The sequence below is a fragment of the Colias croceus genome, chromosome 13 (assembly GCF_905220415.1).
Source record: "Colias croceus chromosome 13, ilColCroc2.1".
In the NCBI taxonomy this organism is placed as follows: Eukaryota; Metazoa; Arthropoda; class Insecta; order Lepidoptera; family Pieridae; genus Colias; species Colias croceus.
Genome location: NC_059549.1, coordinates 5,729,687 through 5,752,967, shown reverse-complemented (window position 1 = coordinate 5,752,967; position 23,281 = coordinate 5,729,687). Strand labels below are relative to the sequence as shown.

At 34.0% G+C, this 23,281-nt stretch overlaps 1 protein-coding gene across 1 annotated transcript in view; it reads right to left on the bottom strand.

The window, feature by feature from the left end:
* LOC123696571 (protein couch potato) overlaps positions 1–22,972 on the bottom strand; it is a 152,432-nt gene extending 129,460 nt beyond the window's left edge. The window contains 2 exon segments of the mRNA XM_045642831.1: positions 7,867–8,570; positions 22,801–22,972. Of these exon segments, the coding sequence (XP_045498787.1) occupies positions 7,867–7,926 (60 nt within the window). The 5' untranslated portion in view covers positions 7,927–8,570; positions 22,801–22,972.
* Positions 22,973–23,281: the final 309 nt, after the last annotated feature.

The window sequence follows — 23,281 nt, the reverse complement described above, 5'->3', positions numbered from 1 at the left end:
GATTGTGTTTGTTTTCATACATTTCAAAGTTATGTTACTTGTCAAAACTTTCTACAAAGAAAAAAATGATGGTAGTTAGAGTTATAGGTAACTTTATAGTTTCAGGTTAACTATTTAATAACTTTACTATTTTTGGATCTTTGTTTAAAGTGTTTTTATATTTATTATCTAACTACATAATATTTATATTTCAAATGCCGAGCTATTGTTTAGTATTAACTACGTATTTATTGTTCTTCTAGATTTATATATTCTTGGCATTGTTACTCATTCTTCGAAAGAGCTAATCCCAAAAATTATTACTAACGTTGAAATGATTAAATATGACCAACTCGAACACTGATCCAAATCCTTATTTATTACGTTTTGACACGTATTCTGCAATGAATTAAAGATACAACAAACGAATTCATATCTCGCTCGCAATTTATATTCAAGATCAAGCAATCATCCTGCCAATCAGCATAATTCGAGCGTAATCAATAAACATAGAGCTAACCTCGTGTATGTAGGTCTCTCGCATAACGCCTACCAAATTGACCGCACGAACCGATCAAATATGCAGTCAACAATGCACCGAGGTATAGCATTGGCACACTTGATAATCACATCGTAACTAATTATCGTCGCAACACTAATAAAGGGGAACACGTCGGAGCAGCTGTACCGAATTCTTGCATATCACTGTTCGCGAAATCTAGTGTATGATGACTATATCGCATTACTTTTAATCTAACGACGTTCCGCTCTGAATAACTGCTGACGCTCTTAGCCATCTGTCTATTGGATGTGTAGTGGACTATGAATCGCACAGGCTAATTGGGAGCTGTACTGCTGGCTCTCTGTATGGTTTCTGTTTATGGAAATTATGCAATGTGTACAAAACGTGCATTTGCATACGATATATGAAATTTAAAGTCATTATTTACTTGATTTATATTTTTCATAATTAAATTTTTAGACTCTATCATACACGAACTATTACAAAATATGTAGAGTAATTCTTTGTTTACATAAATATAGGCCGTCTTCAATTAAGCCGTCTGATGATTGATGAGCTTAAAACTTCCAAGTAAATAAAATTTCTAACTTCTGCCTAACAATGGCTCAGGAGAAATAATTAAAAACAGCGATTCGCACAATTATTTAAATGACAGCCGCGATACCGGAATCTGCCGAGCGAAAATCGGATCGTGCACAGCGTACACCATTGCGCTCGATTACAGTCAAAGGCACGGGACAATATGCATGACCCAATGTTGGCAGTTTAATATTCAAGTGTCGCCCGGCCGTGGCGCACGCTTCGCTGTAATAAAAGCACGCTCCGACGCTTAACGAGCTCCTCTCCTCTCCTGCGGAGGAGCTCCTTCGTATTTCAAACAAGTCGTCCCCGTACGTGACCGCTGCGGCGATCTTAATTTCTGCACTAACAGTGAGATTGCGAATTATGATCCTTGTTAATGCCGCTGTCAAAGTGTCGCGGCGGCGAGATAAGCTGACATTGTCGGGTTGCATTCGAGTATCTGTGTAAATAAACGTATCCAAAGCTTCCGTAATTTGGCGTAGGTATATGTAGATATACCAGGTTTGAACCAGATTCAAATCTATGTATTTAATCGTCTATAAATATATATGTAATGTTGTAATTAAACAATCTTCTAAGATATATTCTATTGACTTGAGTGCTTTAAAGTAAATAACTGTACAAAGTTTCCTTCCAAGTTCCTTCCCTTGAATTGTTTAATTAAAATCAGAAGAATATTAATTGTCCGCGCGCAATTCTTTGCGTGACAAGCGTTCCAAATTATTCGGTTTTACGATTGTAATTACGCCAACAATGGGGCTAATTCCGCCTTCCGAGTGCGGTCTAGCGTTGAGTTATTGCTATATCTGATTTCTCGAGAGAAACTATCCACAAACGAAGGGATCGCAAAATGGATACCTCCGAGCGGTTTCCAAGTTAAACTCCTAGACAGCAAAGAAAGTTATCAGCAATCGAGGGGCCATTGATTGTGCACAAAGACCCTTTCGTCTCGCGACATTCGAGTTCGATTTTCCACTCACAATGCCGACTTCGTTTTTCGCCTTGCATTCGGTATTATAGCTGCACGGTTCATTCGTTCCAGTTCACATTGTCCCCGTCTTCCCGTTGAGCTTTTTCTCATCGAGAGCAGTCTTGACTCGACGAAACTATTAATCGAGATTAGCCATTTTTTACGTGTCTGTCATGACAAATATCAGTGAATTATTACATTGTTCAGATTCATAAAGCTTTAGGACCACTTTGGCCGGTAGCCAAGTCGCTTGCACAATGCACAATAAATACCTACTTCTACGGCTATTCTTAATTACTTGAGACTCATTACGAAAATTCTAGCACATACTAAACGCACTTAGTTTAACTGTGCGTCGATTAAACATGGTGCTATAAATTGTAAGTGAATTTATTCGATTTCACACGCGCTGAGCTGTTTACACACGTTTACGCTACAAGTTGTGTGTCGACACTTCCAAAAGGGAAGCTATTAGTCATCGTCTTAGATCTCTTGCAACGGATATTTTGCTATAAATATTATTCGACTGGGCATAATTTAAGTGGGATTTATTAATCTATACTGACAAAATATCACGATCAATCAGTTAATAAATAATATCGAATAACAAATTGCACAACACAAATATGAAATACAACCTTTAAATTAGAAGAACGTCGAGATAATGACAACATTGAGGTACCTATTTATTATTGTCTGTAAATTCATAGCGTGTTTTTCGCAATCTCGTTACTTTTGAATGAACGAATGATGTTCTCGTTGTACGTAGATAATAATAAAATACTATTGATAACCGATATTTCCAATCAGAAAAATAAAATGAAGCATTGTTTTGATACTAAATTGAAGCTACGTGGAAATTTTGTAAGAAAAGTTCCCTGTCTAGATTACATCGCAACAATTTATTTGGACAAGTTAAGAAGCCACGTCATAAAGGAACTTGAGTAATAACAGGTGATTTTAAATCACGACGTCAATTTAAATAATTCGCGTCCGTAATGTTGAGAATTAATTCCGTGGGAATATAGTTTTAATTCTTACTTCAGTTCAATGAGAACAAATTTGTTTTGTAAATATAATATGCGGCAGATATTTCATAAAATAAGCTTTAAGATTTAACATAGCGTACAATATTTATGTCGTAGCAAAAAATTGTAGGCAGGTGCCATGGTGTTAGTAAAACATGCGATAAATAATCAACTTTATTATCCGTGAAAAATAACAATGCAGATAATATTACATCGTCAGGTAAATTTATAAAGGAAACAGTGGAGCGTTACCTAAAAATTGTTTCAAACCCGCAACACGCTCCCGTCAAAAAGCCAAAATCGACCGACAAATTCAATTAAAACTTCTTTACGAGTAACCCAAACCGACGAACGTTAGATGGAGCTCGATTAATTATTACAAAGGAACCTCTTTACAACGTCAGACAAACAAGATTCGAACTAGACAAAAGCTGGAACGTAAACGGCAATCGCTCATTCAGTCGACTTGTAAAGCCGGAGCCTGTGAAACTATCTTTCCTTTTTCTGCCTTTATCTGTGAAGAGTCTGTCTCGGTCGCGCCGCGGGGGAGGGGGGGTGGGGGAAATGCTAGCTATTTGTTTTTACAGTCGGGCGCCGGCGACAAATTAGGTGGACAAACTGTTGAAGCGGTCGAGGTGTCTATATTCCTCTCGACGTGAATTCTCTTAAAATCGCTTTGTGGCCCTCTCTAGTGAGCTGTGAGCTAATAATTTTCTCTTCAGTTTCAATTGAGATGTGCTTTCAGTGCACCGCGTATTATTTAAATTCCAATGTCAGCTATGGTATTTGAGTATGGGAACGAATTTTATTTCAGGTTAAACTATTACGTGCTAATTTACGTGAATAGGATAGATAATTTAATGCATATTTACTTGTACTGAATTTGTAAGTTTTCAATTACGAAGTGTAGGTACTGCAAATGTTATATCGAACATTGGTGAAGTGAAACTCGTCATTTATATATGTATACTTACTGATATAACCGTTAGTAATAAGACCTTATTGGCAATTCATGTTGTTAAATAATCATAGGATTATGATTGTAAGAAATAAGGAAATGGCAAATACTAGAAGTAGTAGAAAAGCAAAAGTTTACAAAACCAAAATAACATAAAATTACACTTACAGACAATAAAAAAAGATAACTTAAAAGAAAGAAGGCTTCCCTTTAGATGCTTTAACAATGTAGAGATATTGGTATAAAAGTTTTACAACCTATCACAAATAAAACTGTCCAATTAAAAACCATGTCAAGCAATGAGTACAAAACTATAAACCTAAGAATGCAAGCACAAGGTTTCAGGAACTCTTACAAGTGATGCCTACGCGTCTGCCGATATAATCCAAATACCTATCGACGGACTTGTCTTCCATTCTATCGAATCCACGCTTGTTTACTTCAACTAAACAATAGTAACCAATAAAATGCTTAATGTCCTTTAAATTTATCACAAGAACAATCAAAAGTGATCAATAAAGTCAACGATCTAAATTTAGCGGTAGATATATTTATAGCGATTCCTTTCTTTCTAAGAGAATTTACAACTATATTTTCCCTTTCAATTGCGAATATAAAAAGTCGTCTAGCTATACCAGTATTGCGAGTTTCGTCATCAGTGAATCGATCTAATTACCTGTTTATTTAAAAGGTATCTCGTACACAAACAAGTTATCTAACATTATAAAACATGCTTGTACTGGACCTATATTAATACGGAAATGTTTAATGGTTGTTTAGATGTTGTTGCAATTACATCTAGTTTTTTTTTTTTTTGAAATAAATATGCAGTAGCTAAACGACATAGAGAGAAAATCTTTTTATTTGCAATAATAATTGACACCTGTCAAAACCGTTCATTCAGTAAAATCGGACCCTACCAAAAGTCAAGAAACTAATATAATATAACAACCTTATTCAGTATTCACCCACGTCCAACTACATATTACCTACTCAACATTGAATATATCCCATTCAAAAGCTAACCTACAGATCAATCGCTAAACACATAACATCCTGTCGCAAGGAACCCCAGCAAAAAACTCTTGAATACAGACTAAGTGAAACAGACATAGGCGCCAGACGCACAGGCGCCGCTCACCCCGGCGTCTCCCTGAACTCGTGTCCAGACGGTTTACGCACCGTTACAAACTTGACATAAATGACGCTATAGCACGTTACGCGAAGGATGTAAAAAGTAAGAGCCTTGTGAATTTGTAAAGCTAAATATGTGGATTTGGAGACGAGAATTTAATGAAAAGTGATAATTTAAGTTAATTAAGCTAGGCATAAATTAGATACTATAATACAATATACATACTTGGGGTAGGAAAGCTTATATTTAAAGAAATAAGAACTTTCGCTGATGCCCTATATATGTACGCACCTACTACCTATCAATTACAGTGTAATTGTTAATTTTACAAAATATATTTATTTGGCAAGTCTATGAGTAAATAAAAAGTAAATCATCTCAACCGTGATTTTTCCTCAGCACAGAGCACGCTTAACATGAGCATTAACTTAAACTGACCATCCGTTCAAAACCTGACATTGGCAGAATCCGTCCTCACTAGGATCGGGAGTTGCCATTTGAAAAAAAGAAGAAGAAGAATATTTATTTGGCAATCAATCATTTTCCTATTAATTAAGGGTCCAAGCTCTCAGTTAACTCATTCATAAAACGGAATCCTGTTAGCGTAAAAAATTCAACAAAATGTGTCAATTTTTATGTACAAACTAAGCGCGATATCAGCCCACAATTATTAAGTTTCTCGCAGTTAATACTGCGACAGAAACATTAATAATATTACGAGCTCATACTGTTATTCAAACTGAATTCTCATATGTTTAGTCTAGACTTTAAATATGTATATGTATAATTTATGTCCGTCGCGGCTTCAAGCGAGGTTTTGGCTCCCACTATTGTTCACACACGTATAACTTTTGACAATGATAAGCTTGACGATGAATTATTAGCAGATGATAAAGTATAACCCAACAGAACTAAATATAAACGCACCTCATTAAATGGGATTTTGAGAAGCGATGAAATATAAATTGGTGTGTATGTGCAGAATTATACAGCTGCTTCACCAACGTCCTTCACGTGAACTTATTATTTTCAACTGATGATCTGAATAAACGGTGATATATTATATTGTATACGCATACGGCATAAACTTAACTAACACTTTTCTTCATGATCATTTGCAATAAGGGGCGAATATTATATTTATTACTAGAGGTCCGCCCCGGCTTCGCCCGTGGTACATATTTCGCAATAAAAGGTAGCCTATGTCCTTTCTTGGGTATCAAAATATCTCCATACCAAATTTCATGCAAATTGGTTCAGTAGTTTAGGCGTGATTGACTAACAGACAGATAGACAGAGTAACTTTCGCATTTATAATATTAGTATGGATAGATAGATAGATATTATGTATAGCCGCTTCAAGACATAAACATTAAACAAAGATAAATTTAAAATCAACTTCCAAACAGCTATAACATGAATAAATAACCTAATAGCGTGACATAATTGCGAAATTGTTATATTATAAATTCAGGGTGTCATAAACTCAGGTATTCATTAAATCTTCTACTATGGCATGCACAAACTTTGTGCGCACTAAGAGATGGAAGCGTGCAAGGCTAATTTAACCTAATATGAATAAAGGATTAGTCCCGTGAGGTTCAACTCAGTATACAGCAATGTAGTCAGTCGCTTGAATGATTGCATCCACGCTATGTTGGCAAAGGGTCTTGTCCATAATCTCGCCCCTTTGCTTAGTGCATGAATTCACATCAAAGAGATGCAACATTACTTCAAACGTTGTAAGCCTCACAGTTGGGCTTCTTCGAGTTTGCGAATACCAAACAAAACTATTAACGCTCAATTAACAGCATGAACAACAGACAAACTACGTTATTCGCTGTAATATAGACATTATGGTGAAGTAATTTGAATATAACAAACATCTGTATGTTTGATACTCGAAACATTGAAGCAGGAATAGTTATATAATCCGAAACAGGAATTAATCTAACTGCGTATCTTATTTTAGCAATCACCTTCTATTTAAGCCGTCAATATTATTGAACTGATATTACATAAATTACGGAGCAATAAGAGCTGATATATTTCAATAGCTGAGACTGTGAATAATGTAACACTTTCGAGTAGCAGTCGCGATGAATTTCCTTTTATTGTGTTAGCGAATGCTTATTGTATATCCGAACGTTTTCCCATTGAAATGGGTACAGCGACGGCGCCGCGCCTCTTAGCTATTACTTAACAATTGTTCGATGACAAATTGCTAAAGCGATACATTAAGTCCTCTCCGACGCACGAACTTTAGTGCCATTCCAGTTTCTATTGTTAATTTATAGCTACCGGTAGACCGGCGGAACACAATGAGATCCCTATCTATGAATTCATTGAAATTTTCAGGAAATCTTTTATAGGATATACTGGCCCAGATCCCTGGGGTAATTATCCTTACTCGTTAGTCGAATAAGCTATCGTTATTGCTTTAAGACAATTGGGTTGCTGGGCCACCGGTAGCTAATGACCTGTAAAAAGGTATACTGATCTTTTATCAAAAGTTCTCTTTTCATCGAATTTTATATTCTTAAATAACAAGCAATTTATTGGTTTCTTGAAGGTGATCAAGTAAACAAAATAAGACCGAAGTGTTGTTTATTTTTCAGACTATAGGTAAATATTCTGAATCATTTCATTTTGAGTGCTTGTGTGGTAAAACTAAAAACAGAAATAACTCACCTCTTCCTCTGTAGTTGCTGTATTAACGGAGTCCATGCTCTGGCACAAAGCGAGCTCCATGTTCTTATGTTGCGGGGATGAAGCCCGCGGTGAAGGCTGCTGCGGCGGCACCAGCGCGCCCTGTGTCGCTCCCGCTGCCTGCTGCGTGCCTGCGCCGCCCGTAGGACTCTGCCCCTGACCGCCTTGCAAATTCTGCACGGCTTGCAGGCTCTGCTGCGCTGCCTGAAGGCTCTGCGCTTGCAAGTTCTGCAGCGACTGGTGCGCCAGATTCAACTGGTGTTGCTGCACGATGCTCTGCTGCACTATGCTCTGCTGCACTTTGATGTGCTGATGCACCGCGAGTTGATGGATGGGGTGAATCGCGGTAGGAGCGGGGTACGGGGGGGAGAGACGCTGACGCTTCACTTGCGCACTCTGAAGCGCTTCGTGCAGCCTCTTCACCGGGAGGGGGCTCTGGCCGAGGTTATCCACGGCGGTGGCGGGGAGTGCTGGCCGAGTCGCGCGACTCCGGCGAGCACTGACTGTGGCGGCTACACGGAACTAAACACGCGACACGAGATATCGCGTACTGCAACGGCGACGAGCGCGCGTTGGTTTTTCAAGTCCGATTTTAATAATGCGACGCGCCTATTAATGTTTCTGTTTAGCGCTTCTGCACTATTAGTATCATTCGTGTAAGATGGTACTCCACTTGTAAAGTGATCCTGAAAAGAAAAAAAATATATTAATCAACTATATATTCCATCTAAATACTTTAAATAAAAATTATGTACAGAACAGCAGCTCTATGTTTAATACGAAAATTATTTTATTAGGCATTTATTACAACAATCTTATCATATACGTATATATAATGAAATAACGAAAAAAGTATCTTTGAATTTTACAGAGTTCAAAATCATTTAGGAAATATATATTCCCTGAATCACTGCAGACATAAAAATGTAGAGTCCTAAAAATCTTCAAAAATACACATTAAACGTTATATTTTTAAAATGTCAAACAGAACCGAATGCAGCACGTGGGTGTCGGGCCGCCATTTACTCTGTTAGTCATCGCAATAAACACCTAGAATTATCTAAATTGAAGAGCAGAGAGATGACATCACATCGGATTAACTGCGGCTACTAGGTAATTATTTTACTGGGTTAAAAGTTAAAACTTAAACGAATGGGAATAAGGTTATTATGATTATCATTACAATTCTTGTTTACGTAACATAGTCACAATGAGTTCCCAGAATTAAGAAAATCCACATTTTACGCTTAAATAACAATTATTAATCTAGCAAGAAATCTTACGAAGACGTTTTTGTGATAAAAATTGGCACGGAAATAGCTCGATTCCTAAGAGAGGATATAGCTTCGCATTTTATCCCAATTGAATCGATATTGTAGACTTAATATTAAAAATTTCCGCTTAGTAACAATAGAAGTTATTTCGATAGATTCGTCGATATGTATTAGAATTGCATCGTTATAAGCATACATTGGGCAAAGATCGAGTTATTATATCGAATCATTTTGACAGAAGACAATTTTATATCCAGGAGCTAAAGCATATAGTCCAATATTTTGAAATCATTTTTTACCCCACATTTTAAATCTCTTCTTATGTTTGTTTATGTGAAAGCAATCAAGCAAAGTACCTACTATACGTACCACTAAGACTACAATTTCGCATACGACTTTGCTCGCGCCTACCTCCTTCGAGTTATCACGAAGCAGCCACTTCTATATAAATATTATTATAAACCTCCTTCATTTTTTGATAAGGAACCAAATCCACGCTTTATTGATAATCGGTTTGATTGAAAACGAAACAAATTTTTAACCATATAGGTATCAATATGTATCTAAATTCGTATTTGTAAAAAATTTTAGGAATGTCTAATAGTCAATTTATAATTTATATTACATACTAACAACTTCCATAAAAGTATCAAAACTATTCACACATAAGTACTATAAGAACATCTAAGTAACTACTCCGTTCAATCCTTGTTACATATCTACATTTTGTTAGACTATGTTCTGTTTGTATGTTTACTTTGTTGCGTCATTGTGATTAGTGTTAATTAGACCACATTAAATTAGTATTGTCTTTATGTTGTTATTTTTAGGGTAAGTAATCGTTTTCTTGCGGTTATCATTTTTATTTTGTGGCCAAATGATAATTTTGAGTGAGCTAATTGATATCTATTTTGAACATAGTTACATTTAAAATTTTCATTTGCATTTGATTCACATAAAAAACATAGTTACATTTAAAATTTTCATTTGCATTTGATTCACATAAAAACGAAATATAAACAAATTTACAAAGTGAGTGCAAGTAAAATAGCAATGAATTTATTGAAATGGAACTCATAAATAGAAGGATTTTATACAAAAATAGATAAAAGTAACCAATTAACAACCGCTCAAAATAGAAGTCTATTATCACCGTTAACGCTTAATATGCTGCCTTATGTCGTGTAGGCGTCAACAAGCTATTTAGTAGCATCTGATACGCAGCCCGTCTAATAATACAATTCAGTCTTAATATGTAACAATCACGTGTTTTTTACATGAGCTAGCACAACTTCAAGGTCACGGCTTTTTGCTCCTTCGCGTGACTAACACGCAAACAAAAAAGCTCAATTCTTTTCAACGTAATGAATACCTCAAACTATGCTGTATGTGTATGATATTCACGTTGGTAGTACTTCAGTATTTATCTACCGAGCTATTTTCTCACGTTTTCAATTGTCAAGAATCAAGATTGTATCTTTTTGATCTGGGAGCAAGCAATGTAAAAACAGTGACAATATACAAATAAAAACAAAAATATATCCACACTGATATCCATCTAAAAATGTACCTATAGCTGGATAAACAACAAAATTTTACCCTTCCAGCCTTATGAATATTTTTACCTGTGCAGGTTTAATAATTGCATTAAGTACCTATCTACCAAATGTATTTTTACATTTTTATTGTATTTTATGAGATATACGAAAACATGTTTCTTACATTTCTTTTACATTTTATTGCAAACAAACAAAGTATTAGTATATCGATATAAATATATTTTATACAGGTTCTAAATTCTAAAAAATGGATCAAATGTTTCGTTTTGTTGTTCTTAGACTTTAAAGTGATAATTTTTTATATAGTTAAAAACTAAAGTGTTTTTTAAAGTTTGTTAATATTTGAGAAATAATAATTATAAGTTATTTATTTTCATGCAATATTTTGTAAATAAACCTAAATTAAATATTTTAAAGGTGTAGTCACTTTCTATATTTACAACCCACCCCACCTCAAAAGTCAAAACTACCTTAATATATTAACTTAATTAAATCCGGCTTAATTACACTCTACCCACATCAATTGCTAGCAAACACGTTTCCTATCATTTTAATAGCATCAATAAATGAACGGTGACGTCATCGAGATTCTACCACAGTGAGATAAGAAGGACAATAGTTACCTACTGTTTACGCCAACACAATGATAATAACAATTGTGATTACGTTTTTATTTGAATTTATAAACAAACGTGTAGTGAACAAACGATGTAAGGACTAAGAGGGTTCTGTTCGGTACCATACTGAAATTCCATACTTAAATATAGATATGTATCTAAATAACTATAAGGTCTATCAAATATCATGATGCCTTTTAAATTATGTAAAAATTCAATAATAATGCAAACATGCAATAATATTAGAGAGTAGTTTTGAATTAAAAAATAAATTCACCTTTTGAAATAATCTTATCCTTAAATATTTTCTATCTGTTAGCGTTATATCAAGGTGATTTGTAAATAAGCTGCAGGCAGCGGAAGTACGAAGCCTCCATTTCATCTATTATAAGTCCCGGGATCCCCGACTTCGACGCTTTGATTTATCGGGTCTTATAACTCCTTCAATATATCATAATTTTATTTTAAAACACTATTTCCTTATAAACTGTATTATTGTTAGAGATAATTGAAATAATTGGGATAGGTAGGTATGCACTTTATAGAAACCGCAAATTTGGTTTGAGTTATCTTATACATTTTTACTCTTGATTATATTATACTAGCTGTTGCCCGCGACTTCGTCCGCGATTAGGTCGTTTTTCGTCATTCGTTGTTTAAAAAAAATACGTGACACTTTATTTTAAAATTTTCTTAATTATTGTCTCTTATAAACTTTAACTACATTAAAATTGAACACTCTGATAAGAAAATCTTAAAATCTGAAGAAAACATGAATGTGGTTTAAATTCTACATTACTTAGTATCAAATAATAATCTAAATTAAATGTAGATTAACAGTTTGAGCACACCATTATAGAATATGTACCTAAGTATTAAATTACGTTAGTTTACATAGGTAGTAACTTTACTAAATTAAACACGATGACTATCTTTCGCGCTCGATACCACAAACTAAGCATGTTTGTGGTACGTGGCCCGCGTCACTTGACCCCCATCTGGATCCATGATGATGATTCCATCCTGAAGATGATTCTGAAGATGATTCAGAAGATGATTCTGAAGATGATCCAGGATGATTCCATCCTGAAGATGATTTCTTTTGCCTGGAAGAAATCACCGTCGCCTAACAAATATAATGTGTTTTCTTATAAAACCGTTACATAATTTATTTTATCTACTTAAATAATGAAAATGATATATTTATAAAATATAAAACATATTATTTAAAATGATTAAAAATAAATAAATGAAGCAACTACGATTCAAAGAAAACATCTTTTTCAGTGTGAAAATGCTCTAAGCAATCCTGGATGATGAACTGTATATCATGTACCTACTCTGATCCCAGTACGGTCGGTACGTCGATAGCCATAACGATAAATATTATAATCAGATAACCGCAAAGTCAAAATAAAAACATTACTTGTAAAGTTGTGAGTGCAAAATTTACGTTTCATTTGGCAATAACATTTTTTTCGGTACTAAAACGTAGTAGTTTGATATGTGGTTGGCTGCCCCTCCTCTCCTTCCTGAAAAATATCCTCCAAAATTTCCCGAGATACTTCCAATGATTGAACCATTGGACGTTGGACATTAACTTCAGTCAAAAATTGACGAAGCGGATGATTACTAATTTCCACTTAATCCTCGCTGCTACTGTCTTTATCATCAAATCATCAATTTTCAAGTGGTGTAGTAAAAATATCAGCAGAAATCGTCTTCCAAAGGCGATATAATTTTATTAGCATTGAATAAAAAAATCAAAAGTTAACTGTAAATCTATAAAAAAAGCTACTTACAAATAAAATTTTATCAAAAACTTCTGTTCCCAATGCACCTCAAAATAATAAAAGAATCATTCAATTCATTTCATTTCAATAAATACCTGTAAGTAACAACTTACCTTTTGTGGGAACGCATGATGGTGAAAATTCACAAAACATGAAGATTGCATTTTTGATATTTTTGGTTTTATGGCATTCAATTGCTTTATAAATATCACTACATAGTATAAAACAAAGTCGCTTTCTCTGTCCCTATGTCCCTTTGTATGCTTAAATCTTTAAAACTTCGCAACAGATTTTGATGCGGTTTTTTTAATAGATAGACTGATTCAAGAGGAAGGTTTTAGTATATAATTTATTAGGTTTTAGACAAAGTGGACGAAGCTTTAAAACTTCGCAACAGATTTTGATGCGGTTTTTTTAATAGATAAGACTGATTCAAGAGGAAGGTTTTAGTATATAAATTATTAGGTTTTAGACAAAGCGGACGAAGCCGCGGGCGGTAAGCTAGTAAATTTATAAAACACGAATATTTTTAAAATTGTAACTAATGAACACAACAATATATTATTATACTCTTTGGAACACAATCATTAGATTAACTGTAGATAATGGTGTCTATTTTTACTTAAAATAATAAACATCTACCCTCACTTAAAAAAAATGTAGTTTATTATTCACACGAAATATATCTTGTAGGGAACGGAAGATATGGGTTAAAGAGTTAAATAAATAAATAACATAATTATTACATTTAAATTATTAATTTTTAACATTGTGTTCAGTAGTGTTAACATGTAAATTGATTTGATTTTTACGAAATCTCATAGATGGCGCTGTTACAAAATTAACATTATACAACTTACATTCTTTAAACTATATTTCTCTTCCCAAGTTACTTAAATGGCATAATTTTTATAGTGTCAATCTAGATATTGTCAAACAACATTTATATATGCGTCATTTGATTATTAATTTCCAATAGTTAACGTGTAAATTGATTTGATTTTTATAACATTTAATAGATGGCGCTGTTTCTAATTTGTCTTTATACTACTAAATTCATTAAACTGTTTCTCTGCCCAAATTACGTAAATGACATAGTTTTTATTTTGTAAAGCTAGATAATAGCATGGCTTACTCGAAACCAACATTTAAACATGAGTCTTTAGATTGTACGCTGTCGTAATACACGGAATACGTAAGAAAAATAAAGGTTCACAGCTCCTCCCCCGTAGATGATAGCTTGATAATATGTAGCCTATAGCCTCACCCGACCTGTTAGTAATATTCATGCAAAATTTGAAGTCAATCTATGCAGTACTTTTCGAGATTAGCTCGGACAAACATACAGACAAACAGACAAACAGACAAACAGACAAACAGACAAAAATTCTAAAAACTATGTTTTTGGCTTCTATATCGATTATAGATCACGGCCCAGGTATTCTTTTAAAAAAATATTCAATGTACAGTTTTGACTTTCCTACGATTTTATTATATGTATAGATTCCTTAATCAACGCAAAATGCAAATTATTTATATTTAAAAGTAGAGATATAGTACCTACTTACTAAGTAAAGGTGCAATTAATATCCTCCTGGAAATATGAATTTTTACTTTACTACGAAAATAGGAAATCTCAGGTGACGTACAAGTATTAAAAAGTTCATAATGTATTTATTGCAAAAGCAATAATAGTTTCCGAGAACATTTATGAACCAGAGTTTATTAGTGCTCGGTCTCATAACAAGTTATTACATAATATTACACCTGATGCTTATTGGATCAATCATAATAACTACCAACATAAAGAACAACGTAATAACATTAGACGATTTATTTTTGTAATATAATTAACACTTATGTACGCATTTGTTTTGTACACAAGATAAACATAAGTAGTACCTATGAGTTGTACCTACCTATTTGGAAGGATCAATTCTTATTGTTTATATCTTAGTGGGTAGGGTTGTACGTAAGGAAGTAATACACAAAATTTAAATAAACAATATTATATTACTTAGGTATATCAATTTTTCAATATTGTCGACCTTATTTAGTTATAGCTAAGTGATGGTATTAAAGGGCCGAATGAAAGGGAATATTTATCTCCAGACCCTTTTTTTTTTTTAGTGGGGAAATCTTGCATAGATACCCACGGTCTCCGGGGAAGAGGCCGTGGGTTATGTCGGATTCCTACCGACCAAAACCCCACTGTGTTCCGTCAAGCAGCATCAGCGACAGGGCCACGGGTATGTGTAGAATTCATCCGTGACTTGTCTCCAGACCCTACCATCGTAACACAAAATGTAATAGGATACTGTAAATATACTACGTGGCTACGATAGCTTTCCTTTTCTTTAACTATATTGAAATAGATTTCATAAACTTCGATTATTCTTAACTTTTTGTATATTAATTTCTCTAGAAAAGAATAACAAAGGAGTACCTACAGGAGAGCGCTGAATGAGTCCTCTACGAAACAACTCAAAGTATGAGGTTCGCGTCCTAAACCAACAAGTTTAATTCGAAAACTATGTGTTTGGGTACAAAGAAATAGTTTCGGGGGTTATTCTGAAGATGGATAGGCGAAGGGGCGGCCCGAATACTCAATACTGCAGAAACTTCGAGAAACAAATCTGAATCAAGGAATTTGATAAGTATCTACTTCTTCATAAAACCAATACGATTATGCTCTATTATAACGTTTAAATAATCCAATGTGTTAATAAACTGTAATTCATTCTGGAAAAAAATTCTAGATAGAAACTATGACATAAGTAAATTAAAAATAACATAAATAAATAGTTTCTAGTGTTTACTTTTCAATTATATCTACTATTCTACTAACTAACTATGCTCTAAACAAACAGAACTAGATTCGCATGCAATGTTCTATCACAAACACAACGTTATGTCGGAAACATTCCTCATAACTACATATAATTTAGAAAGCATCTTTTTGCAATGCAAACATTTATTGTGAGTACTTTAAGCGGATCAAAGGAAATCCTACAACTACACGATTTAATACCATCGGAGTATTCAACATGCCTAACTTCGTTTTAACATCAAAGCTTGTGGGAGGTTACAAAATGTGATATATAGGCAAATATATGAACGTCAAAATACAGGGCAGAGTCTGAACTGTTATTCCATAAATGTGGCTAACAAACAAAGCCGTTTAATTAACAAAGCCGGCCTGACAACCAATAGAACCATTCACGTAATGAAATTCGACTGAAACAAACTCAATTGTATAGCCAACATAAATTGTAACGTACCTACTCGTTTTGATAAACATTCCATGCATCATCATCATACATTGGCATTTTTGGATGGTTCGTAATAATTATTGGAAGTCGATTGTACCTACTATTGTTTATTGAACTGCAAATACATTTTCAATTTTGATTGGAAAAAACAATCTATTATCACGAAGTAAGTATTTATTTCTAATGGATTCTATACGAAAGTGAACTCTATCAAAACTTTCTTTATTTAGAATTCAACAAAATATCCGCACATTGAATGTAATAAAATCCGTTGATATGTGGAACGATATATTAAATCTCAAAGCTCGAATTAATGAATGGAAAGTACTGGAACATTAGAAACTGTGCTGCAGGAAAGAGTATAGACACTTTCCTATTCGCTTGCTAATTGTAAAACATTAGCAGTAGAGCTTTCGAGCGTACTCCAATTTCGCGTAAAAGAACCTTTGTTTGTTCATATTCATAGAATGTGCGCCGCAAATTGAGTCTAATTGCCACAACAAAGTGTTGAATCAGGCCAGCCGACGTGCCTTCGTGTCCTAAATTGCGCCTATTTAACCATTTAGGATGAGAACACCCACAGCCCACAGGCCACCTGTTTTGAAGTTTTCCCGGTGACGGCTTTGAGTGACATCAGCTGTTACTTTTCATATTGCTTACTTTTGTAATACAGCCCTCTGATGGCGGTAAAATCATACTAAAATTTTGTAAACTCTACAAAGAATATTGTTCATGTTGTTACCCAAAAATAAAAGGAATTAAAAACTGCGCAAGGTGTTTGGAATACAGGCATAATGGATCCATGCATGATGCAATTAAATCATCCTTTATTATTAGAAATTCAACCACGAAAAAGTAAGTAAATAGGCCTCATGTACTTCAATAAAAATAGCCTTGTCTTTAAATTCCGATAGGTTCCACCAACGCAAACGGAAAAACGGCGCAAAAATTAAATACAAATTCATATTTGGATATTTTGGTATTAATTATTATTACCAATGTATCATAGTACATGTTATTTACAAGAAAAACAAGTCATGGTCTATATCATTAATAGCTTAAAGAGATTTTTATTACCGCAAATATTTACATTTGGCGGAAATCGCAGTCATCGTGAAGGAACCAATGTTCTAGTTTTTCAAATCACATAAAATCTGATAAAATTTATTACATCGCTTTTAACTAGGTCCAACTCGTTTGACATAGAAAAGAACAGAGTATGTTTTATTATTTGTATTATTTATATTTGTATGTTTTGATTATTTACGTTTAAGTCAAATATTTTCTGAACTATTTAACAAAAACTTTGCATATTATAAACAGCCTGAAATTCAGTTCAATTGCGTGTAAATTAAAAACAAACACATCTGTACACTTGAAGTTTTCCTCAATTCGCCATGAATTGTGTAAAAATGCTGAATTCGAAGTAAAACTATCGAACTGGCATGACAATCGATTGTGTAAACTATCGTGCCAAAGAAAGCGTGGCGGACCACTGGCGGACATATTTTTTATTGCAAAACAATTCTATTCGAGCGTATTGCAAAATAGACCAAAACGGATTGATTCCACTGCAATCCTATCACAACCGATCCATATTTTTGAATGTGCAAACAATGTGACATGTAACGCTATATTTTACGAATACAAATCATTTTATTTATGAATACTGTCTAGATGCAGGTTTGTCGTGAAATTTAGAATAGTAAAGCATTTTTTTTATTTATAACTGTAATAAGCAGTGAGCACTCATATACCTATGTAGAATATAGAATTGTATTCTATTATGTGAAACAAAAGATTATTTTTCTGCATCTATTGTGGGCATTATACCTAGATGTTTATTATTGTCTTCTTGGCGCAGCCAACCGGTTATAACTTAAGATAGGTACGCTTATCGCTTCGTATGTTGGCCAAATTTTGCTTACTGACATAGGTACATCTCATCCTATTCGTTTTAATTATATTTAGTTCAAGTGTCTTTCATTCAATAAATTGTAGGTCTTTATTTAGAGTACGTACCTACGCAACGACACACGTCGAAAGACACATTATGCATTTATCTAGATCAAAATACCCAGCGCAATTAATTTAACAAGCGGCTATTAGTACCTCTCATGATCTCGCGGTCGTGACGCAACGAAACCGGCACAATGGCTTCTCTACAAGTGACTATTCGGAGCGGACTCGCCTCGGTAATTACGCCAACGAAGTACACAAGAACGGATTGACAACAAAAACTGTAATAATGGACATAGATATGGAACGGAAAGAATGAGACGTTGAGACGCTACAAAAAATTTCGATTTACAATAAACGCTGTGGTCTGAGGTACTCAGATCGCAATAAGTTGCTTTATATTTTATGTTTCTTGGTTTAGAAATTGCTGTGATTATTGTATTCTTATTAGATATGCTTAAGAGAAGAAAGTCGAAGTAAAGTTTTGTGTTACCTACCTGTTAGGTATGTCTGAATCAAATATATTTAAAAGGATCAACTGGAGCTAGATGATCAAGGTTAATTTCAAATCAATTTACCTATTCAATCCAATGTTGTACCTAAAGCTTTAAATTGTATAGATTATGATTGCATTAATAAACCATATTATTACTTCTTTTCAAAATATAAAGTCATTAGAATCTTAGTACCTATAGAGAATAATAATTGTAAATTAGCACAATATATTTCACCACAATCCCTTTCGAAGTTTCGACCATAGCATAACAAAAACCAACAATGAAACGAATGTAAGCGAAAAGTAGGGTAATTGCGCTGGTTTGCCGTCCAGCTTCTGTTTTCGTCCATTTGACTGACCTGCTACAATCACGTGCGTAAAACTTGAATACAAACCTACCTTCCCGCGCAAGTTTGCACTTTTTACGGTCCATAATGTTTAAGCAACAGTACTATCAACATTAAAATTTGATTTGACAAGAAGAGAGTTCAAAAAATTAACGTAAATGTGGCCGCTTCGCATACGTGCCTTGCAGATGTCATCGCGCGAGAGAAAAATTTGCCGGCGAGAAAAGTTCATGGTAAGGTAAATCACTGTTTTAGCTAGTTTACGTAATGTTTTTGGTACGTATGTTTATTTATAAGCATAATAAACGCAATTATAAGTGTTTATCATACATTTTTATAATACTCTTCGAAATATTAAGTGGACGGATACTAGGTTACCAAATTCTCAAAATATTTGGTTTTCGTCCAAGTGGACGGAAACTCAAACAGCTACGTGAATATTTGTTAGGGTCATTTTACTTTATCGGACCTTTAAAATACTGAATAGTTTCTCCCGAAGTGATCTTTATTGCTATTAGTTTAGTTTTTTTGGTTTCCGTCCACTGCTATGTCAGTGCTGCCAAAATAAAAAAATATTTAAAGAAGTGGACGAAAACTAAATTTAGCTTTAAATGTTTTAGTTTTCGTCCATGAATGAGTATTGGAGTATCCAAAAATTAAATATAGCCATTCTTTTGCATTACTTTTCGTCTATTTTTACGTATTGAAAAGTTTTCTATTCAGTATCTTCCTTATAAATAATTGGTGAGGGCCAGAGTGTTGTAGGTACCTAATATTGTCATTCATTCAGTCATGTATCATTCTCCTTATGTGAAGTAGAGTCAATTATTCGTAGCATAAATGGGGGTAGGTCAGACATAATACACTGTATTTTTCTTGATTATCATTCACTTGAGTATCATCTTTTATTCTAGGTCTGTTTTGCCAATGCAGTATTTTTTTATTATACTTACTCAACGTATCCTCAGAAAGATCTTATTGTTTTTAGATGGCCTCGAAGGAGTCTAAGAAATCTAGAAAAAATAGACGCTGCGTACACTGAAGATTCTGTAGCTAAAACTTATTATTATGGCTGTGTGTTTATAGTACGTTTCATTTGATAAACAAAGTATTAGAATGAAAATTTTTGTTGTTAGAATGAATATTTCTGTTTTTTGATGTTATTTCTTAGTCCTGTAATTATTACTTGTTTCATTTACATTGTAAGGAACGCATTCCTTTCTTTATTACGAATGATTATACAGTCATCACTAACGCCTATAAGGACTGCCAAGTGCTACATAGATCTCAGTGTTGACTAGTTATATTGATTATTATTAGTAAAACCACAAGTAAAACTAAACCTGGGTAGTGAGAAATTGTAATGTTAATTAAATAAACGTATATATTTACCTGTAATTGATTTTAAACTTAATAGTTGACCTACCCTCCTTTTTCTACACGGTGGTCGAAAACTAGCTTACACTAGGACGAAAACCAGTTTTTTTGGACGAAAACTAGCATTTACCCTACTTTTGCAGAAAATAATTTAAATAAAAAGATACATCAAAATGATTTATTTTCCCTTAATATTATCTTAAAGAAGACTATATAAGGACTTAAAAAAAAATTTATATGTTTAAGGAAGGGTGCTCCAAAATATTAATTTCGTATCACAAAGTTGGCAACTCCTATAATTGGACGAAAACCAGCGCAATGACCCTACTCTCTTGATTGAAAAGAACAATAGCATTGTATTATTTTCAATTGCATAGTCTTATTCGCAATAAGTGCATACCATGAGACGTAATGTATCGTTTATTCGATTTTTTTATAGCCTTTATCGTCTACGAAAGTTGTTTTCTACCAACCACAGAACTATATATTTATCAGATAAAATGAAACATCTAGGAAGGTAGTCGGTACCTACATATTTCAATAATAACGAACTCTTCAATGCCCAATTAGGTATTTAATTTGTCTTCTAGCGAACCCTCACCCGATTCAAAACCTCATCTGAATCTAATTCGATTAACCTCTTAACATGAGCAGTTAAATTTAATGATCACACCGGCATTCTTAAGGTCATTCTCGTCAATTAACTCCAATTAGTCTCTACGTCTGCCCATTCAATAACAATATAGATAATTTATTATTTCATTTATGTAACAATACTAGAATTCTACTAATCTAATACTGATATCATATTAATTAGTTAATTGAAGGGTGAATGAATATTCATCGTGACAGCTGGACGGATGCAATAGTAGCGACCCCTTGTGCATAGGTACTATCTGTATATTGTTTACAGAACATACTAGAATACTTAGTACGTTCTTATTTGCATTTCTGTTACCACAATATAACATTGTACCTATGTTTTTGTGATTCAATGTGCATTGCTACTAGGTACAAAAATTATGATTGCAATATACCTTGTACCTACCTAGGTAAATGTGTGATAATATTCTTATGTCACCGTATCAGTGTTTCTTATTAGCATATAGGTTCGCATACGATATGAATAACGACTACCTACTTATCTACCTATCAATGAAAATAAATATTTTTTTGTGAATAAACTGTATAATATTGGTTATTTTTTAGATAGCAATAAATAATTGAGATATGAAAACGCATGGTAGAATTTCCTTTAAGTCTATTTGTTTATACCTACTAGGTAGGTACCTACCTATTCCCAATTTATTAGAGCGTACAGTCAGTTAGTACTTTCAAACGTTTCTATTCCAATTTTCTGACATGCAATGTTCATTTACTGTGTGATATTGGCCAAGGAATGCAGTACAATTACTGTATTTCACAATATTATGTGAAACTAATACACACCTATTTACAAGGTATGTCGAAGTACAAACTGCGTTGAATGCATCGCAAAATTGCGTCATTTATTAATTGATTTTATTATTTTAATTACGACTCTACATTTATTAAGTAGGGATCGTTACTGTGCGATAGAAAATACTTATATTATGGTTTTGGATTCATTACAATATTGTATTAATAAAATAATAAGGGCAAAGGAGATGAAGATGAGTCAAAGTTTTCGGGACCTATTGAAGCTTATTTATCATAACTTTCATTATTTACGAGTTCTCCTTATAACAATACTAGAAATCTAATTATTCATTTATTTTTAAAATACCTAGTAAATATTTAATAATTTAATTGTTTTTAAACCTGATAATATCATCAACCATAACCAAAAATATCTTTATTATTTATCTAGAGTTATATGCAACTAGGAAAGTTTTAACAAACTTGGATATAATGTGCGTCTTTATAAGATTTACCGAGTAATGTAAAGTATTTTCAAACACATGTCTAGTTAAACTACAGATCATAGTTGTCTGTGTAGCGCAGTTTGTTATGCTTATCTAAGCGGCGCGAACAATTAACGGATCGTAAATTTTAATCTAGTGAAAGAATAGCGCGCTTTTAACGGAATATTTATTTGTACCAGCAACACCCGTTTAAACTTATTTTTTTTAATTAAACTTTTCATGCGAAACGGAAAAACTGCCACCAATAACTTAGGTCTCTAACTACTGAATAGTGTAAAAAACATAGAGCAGCCTTTTTTAAACAACAACCTCCGTTACCTAGAAAACAATAGCACATATCACAAGCACACACACTGCTTTCGTCGGAAAACGCACATGCACAATTTTCCGAATATCAGTTACGGACACTGTCGGCCGCGACAAAGCAAAGGTGGCACGTACAAGCACTACCTTTGCACGCGAAAGACTGACTGACGGTTCTCACTTCTCAGGCGGGCTCACGAGCGAGCGGGACGCGCGGCGGGCGTGCCAACACTCTGCGCGCGCATCTACTTCTCTCTCTCACTACTCGACTTCACATATAGTCGTCTCTTCTCCACACGCTTGAGCACACCTTTCGTTCCCGAGACAGGTGTTCTTGTCGATGTGTGCGTCCAGATATGGCAGCCCTTGTGTGTGCGCGCTTCCTGCGGCGGCGGATCGTTTTTTATGCCCGGCAGAAATTATAAAAAAGTAAATGGAGGGAAAATTAAATAAAACGTTTACAATGAAGCGTTTTCCTGTGCACTTTGAATGATTC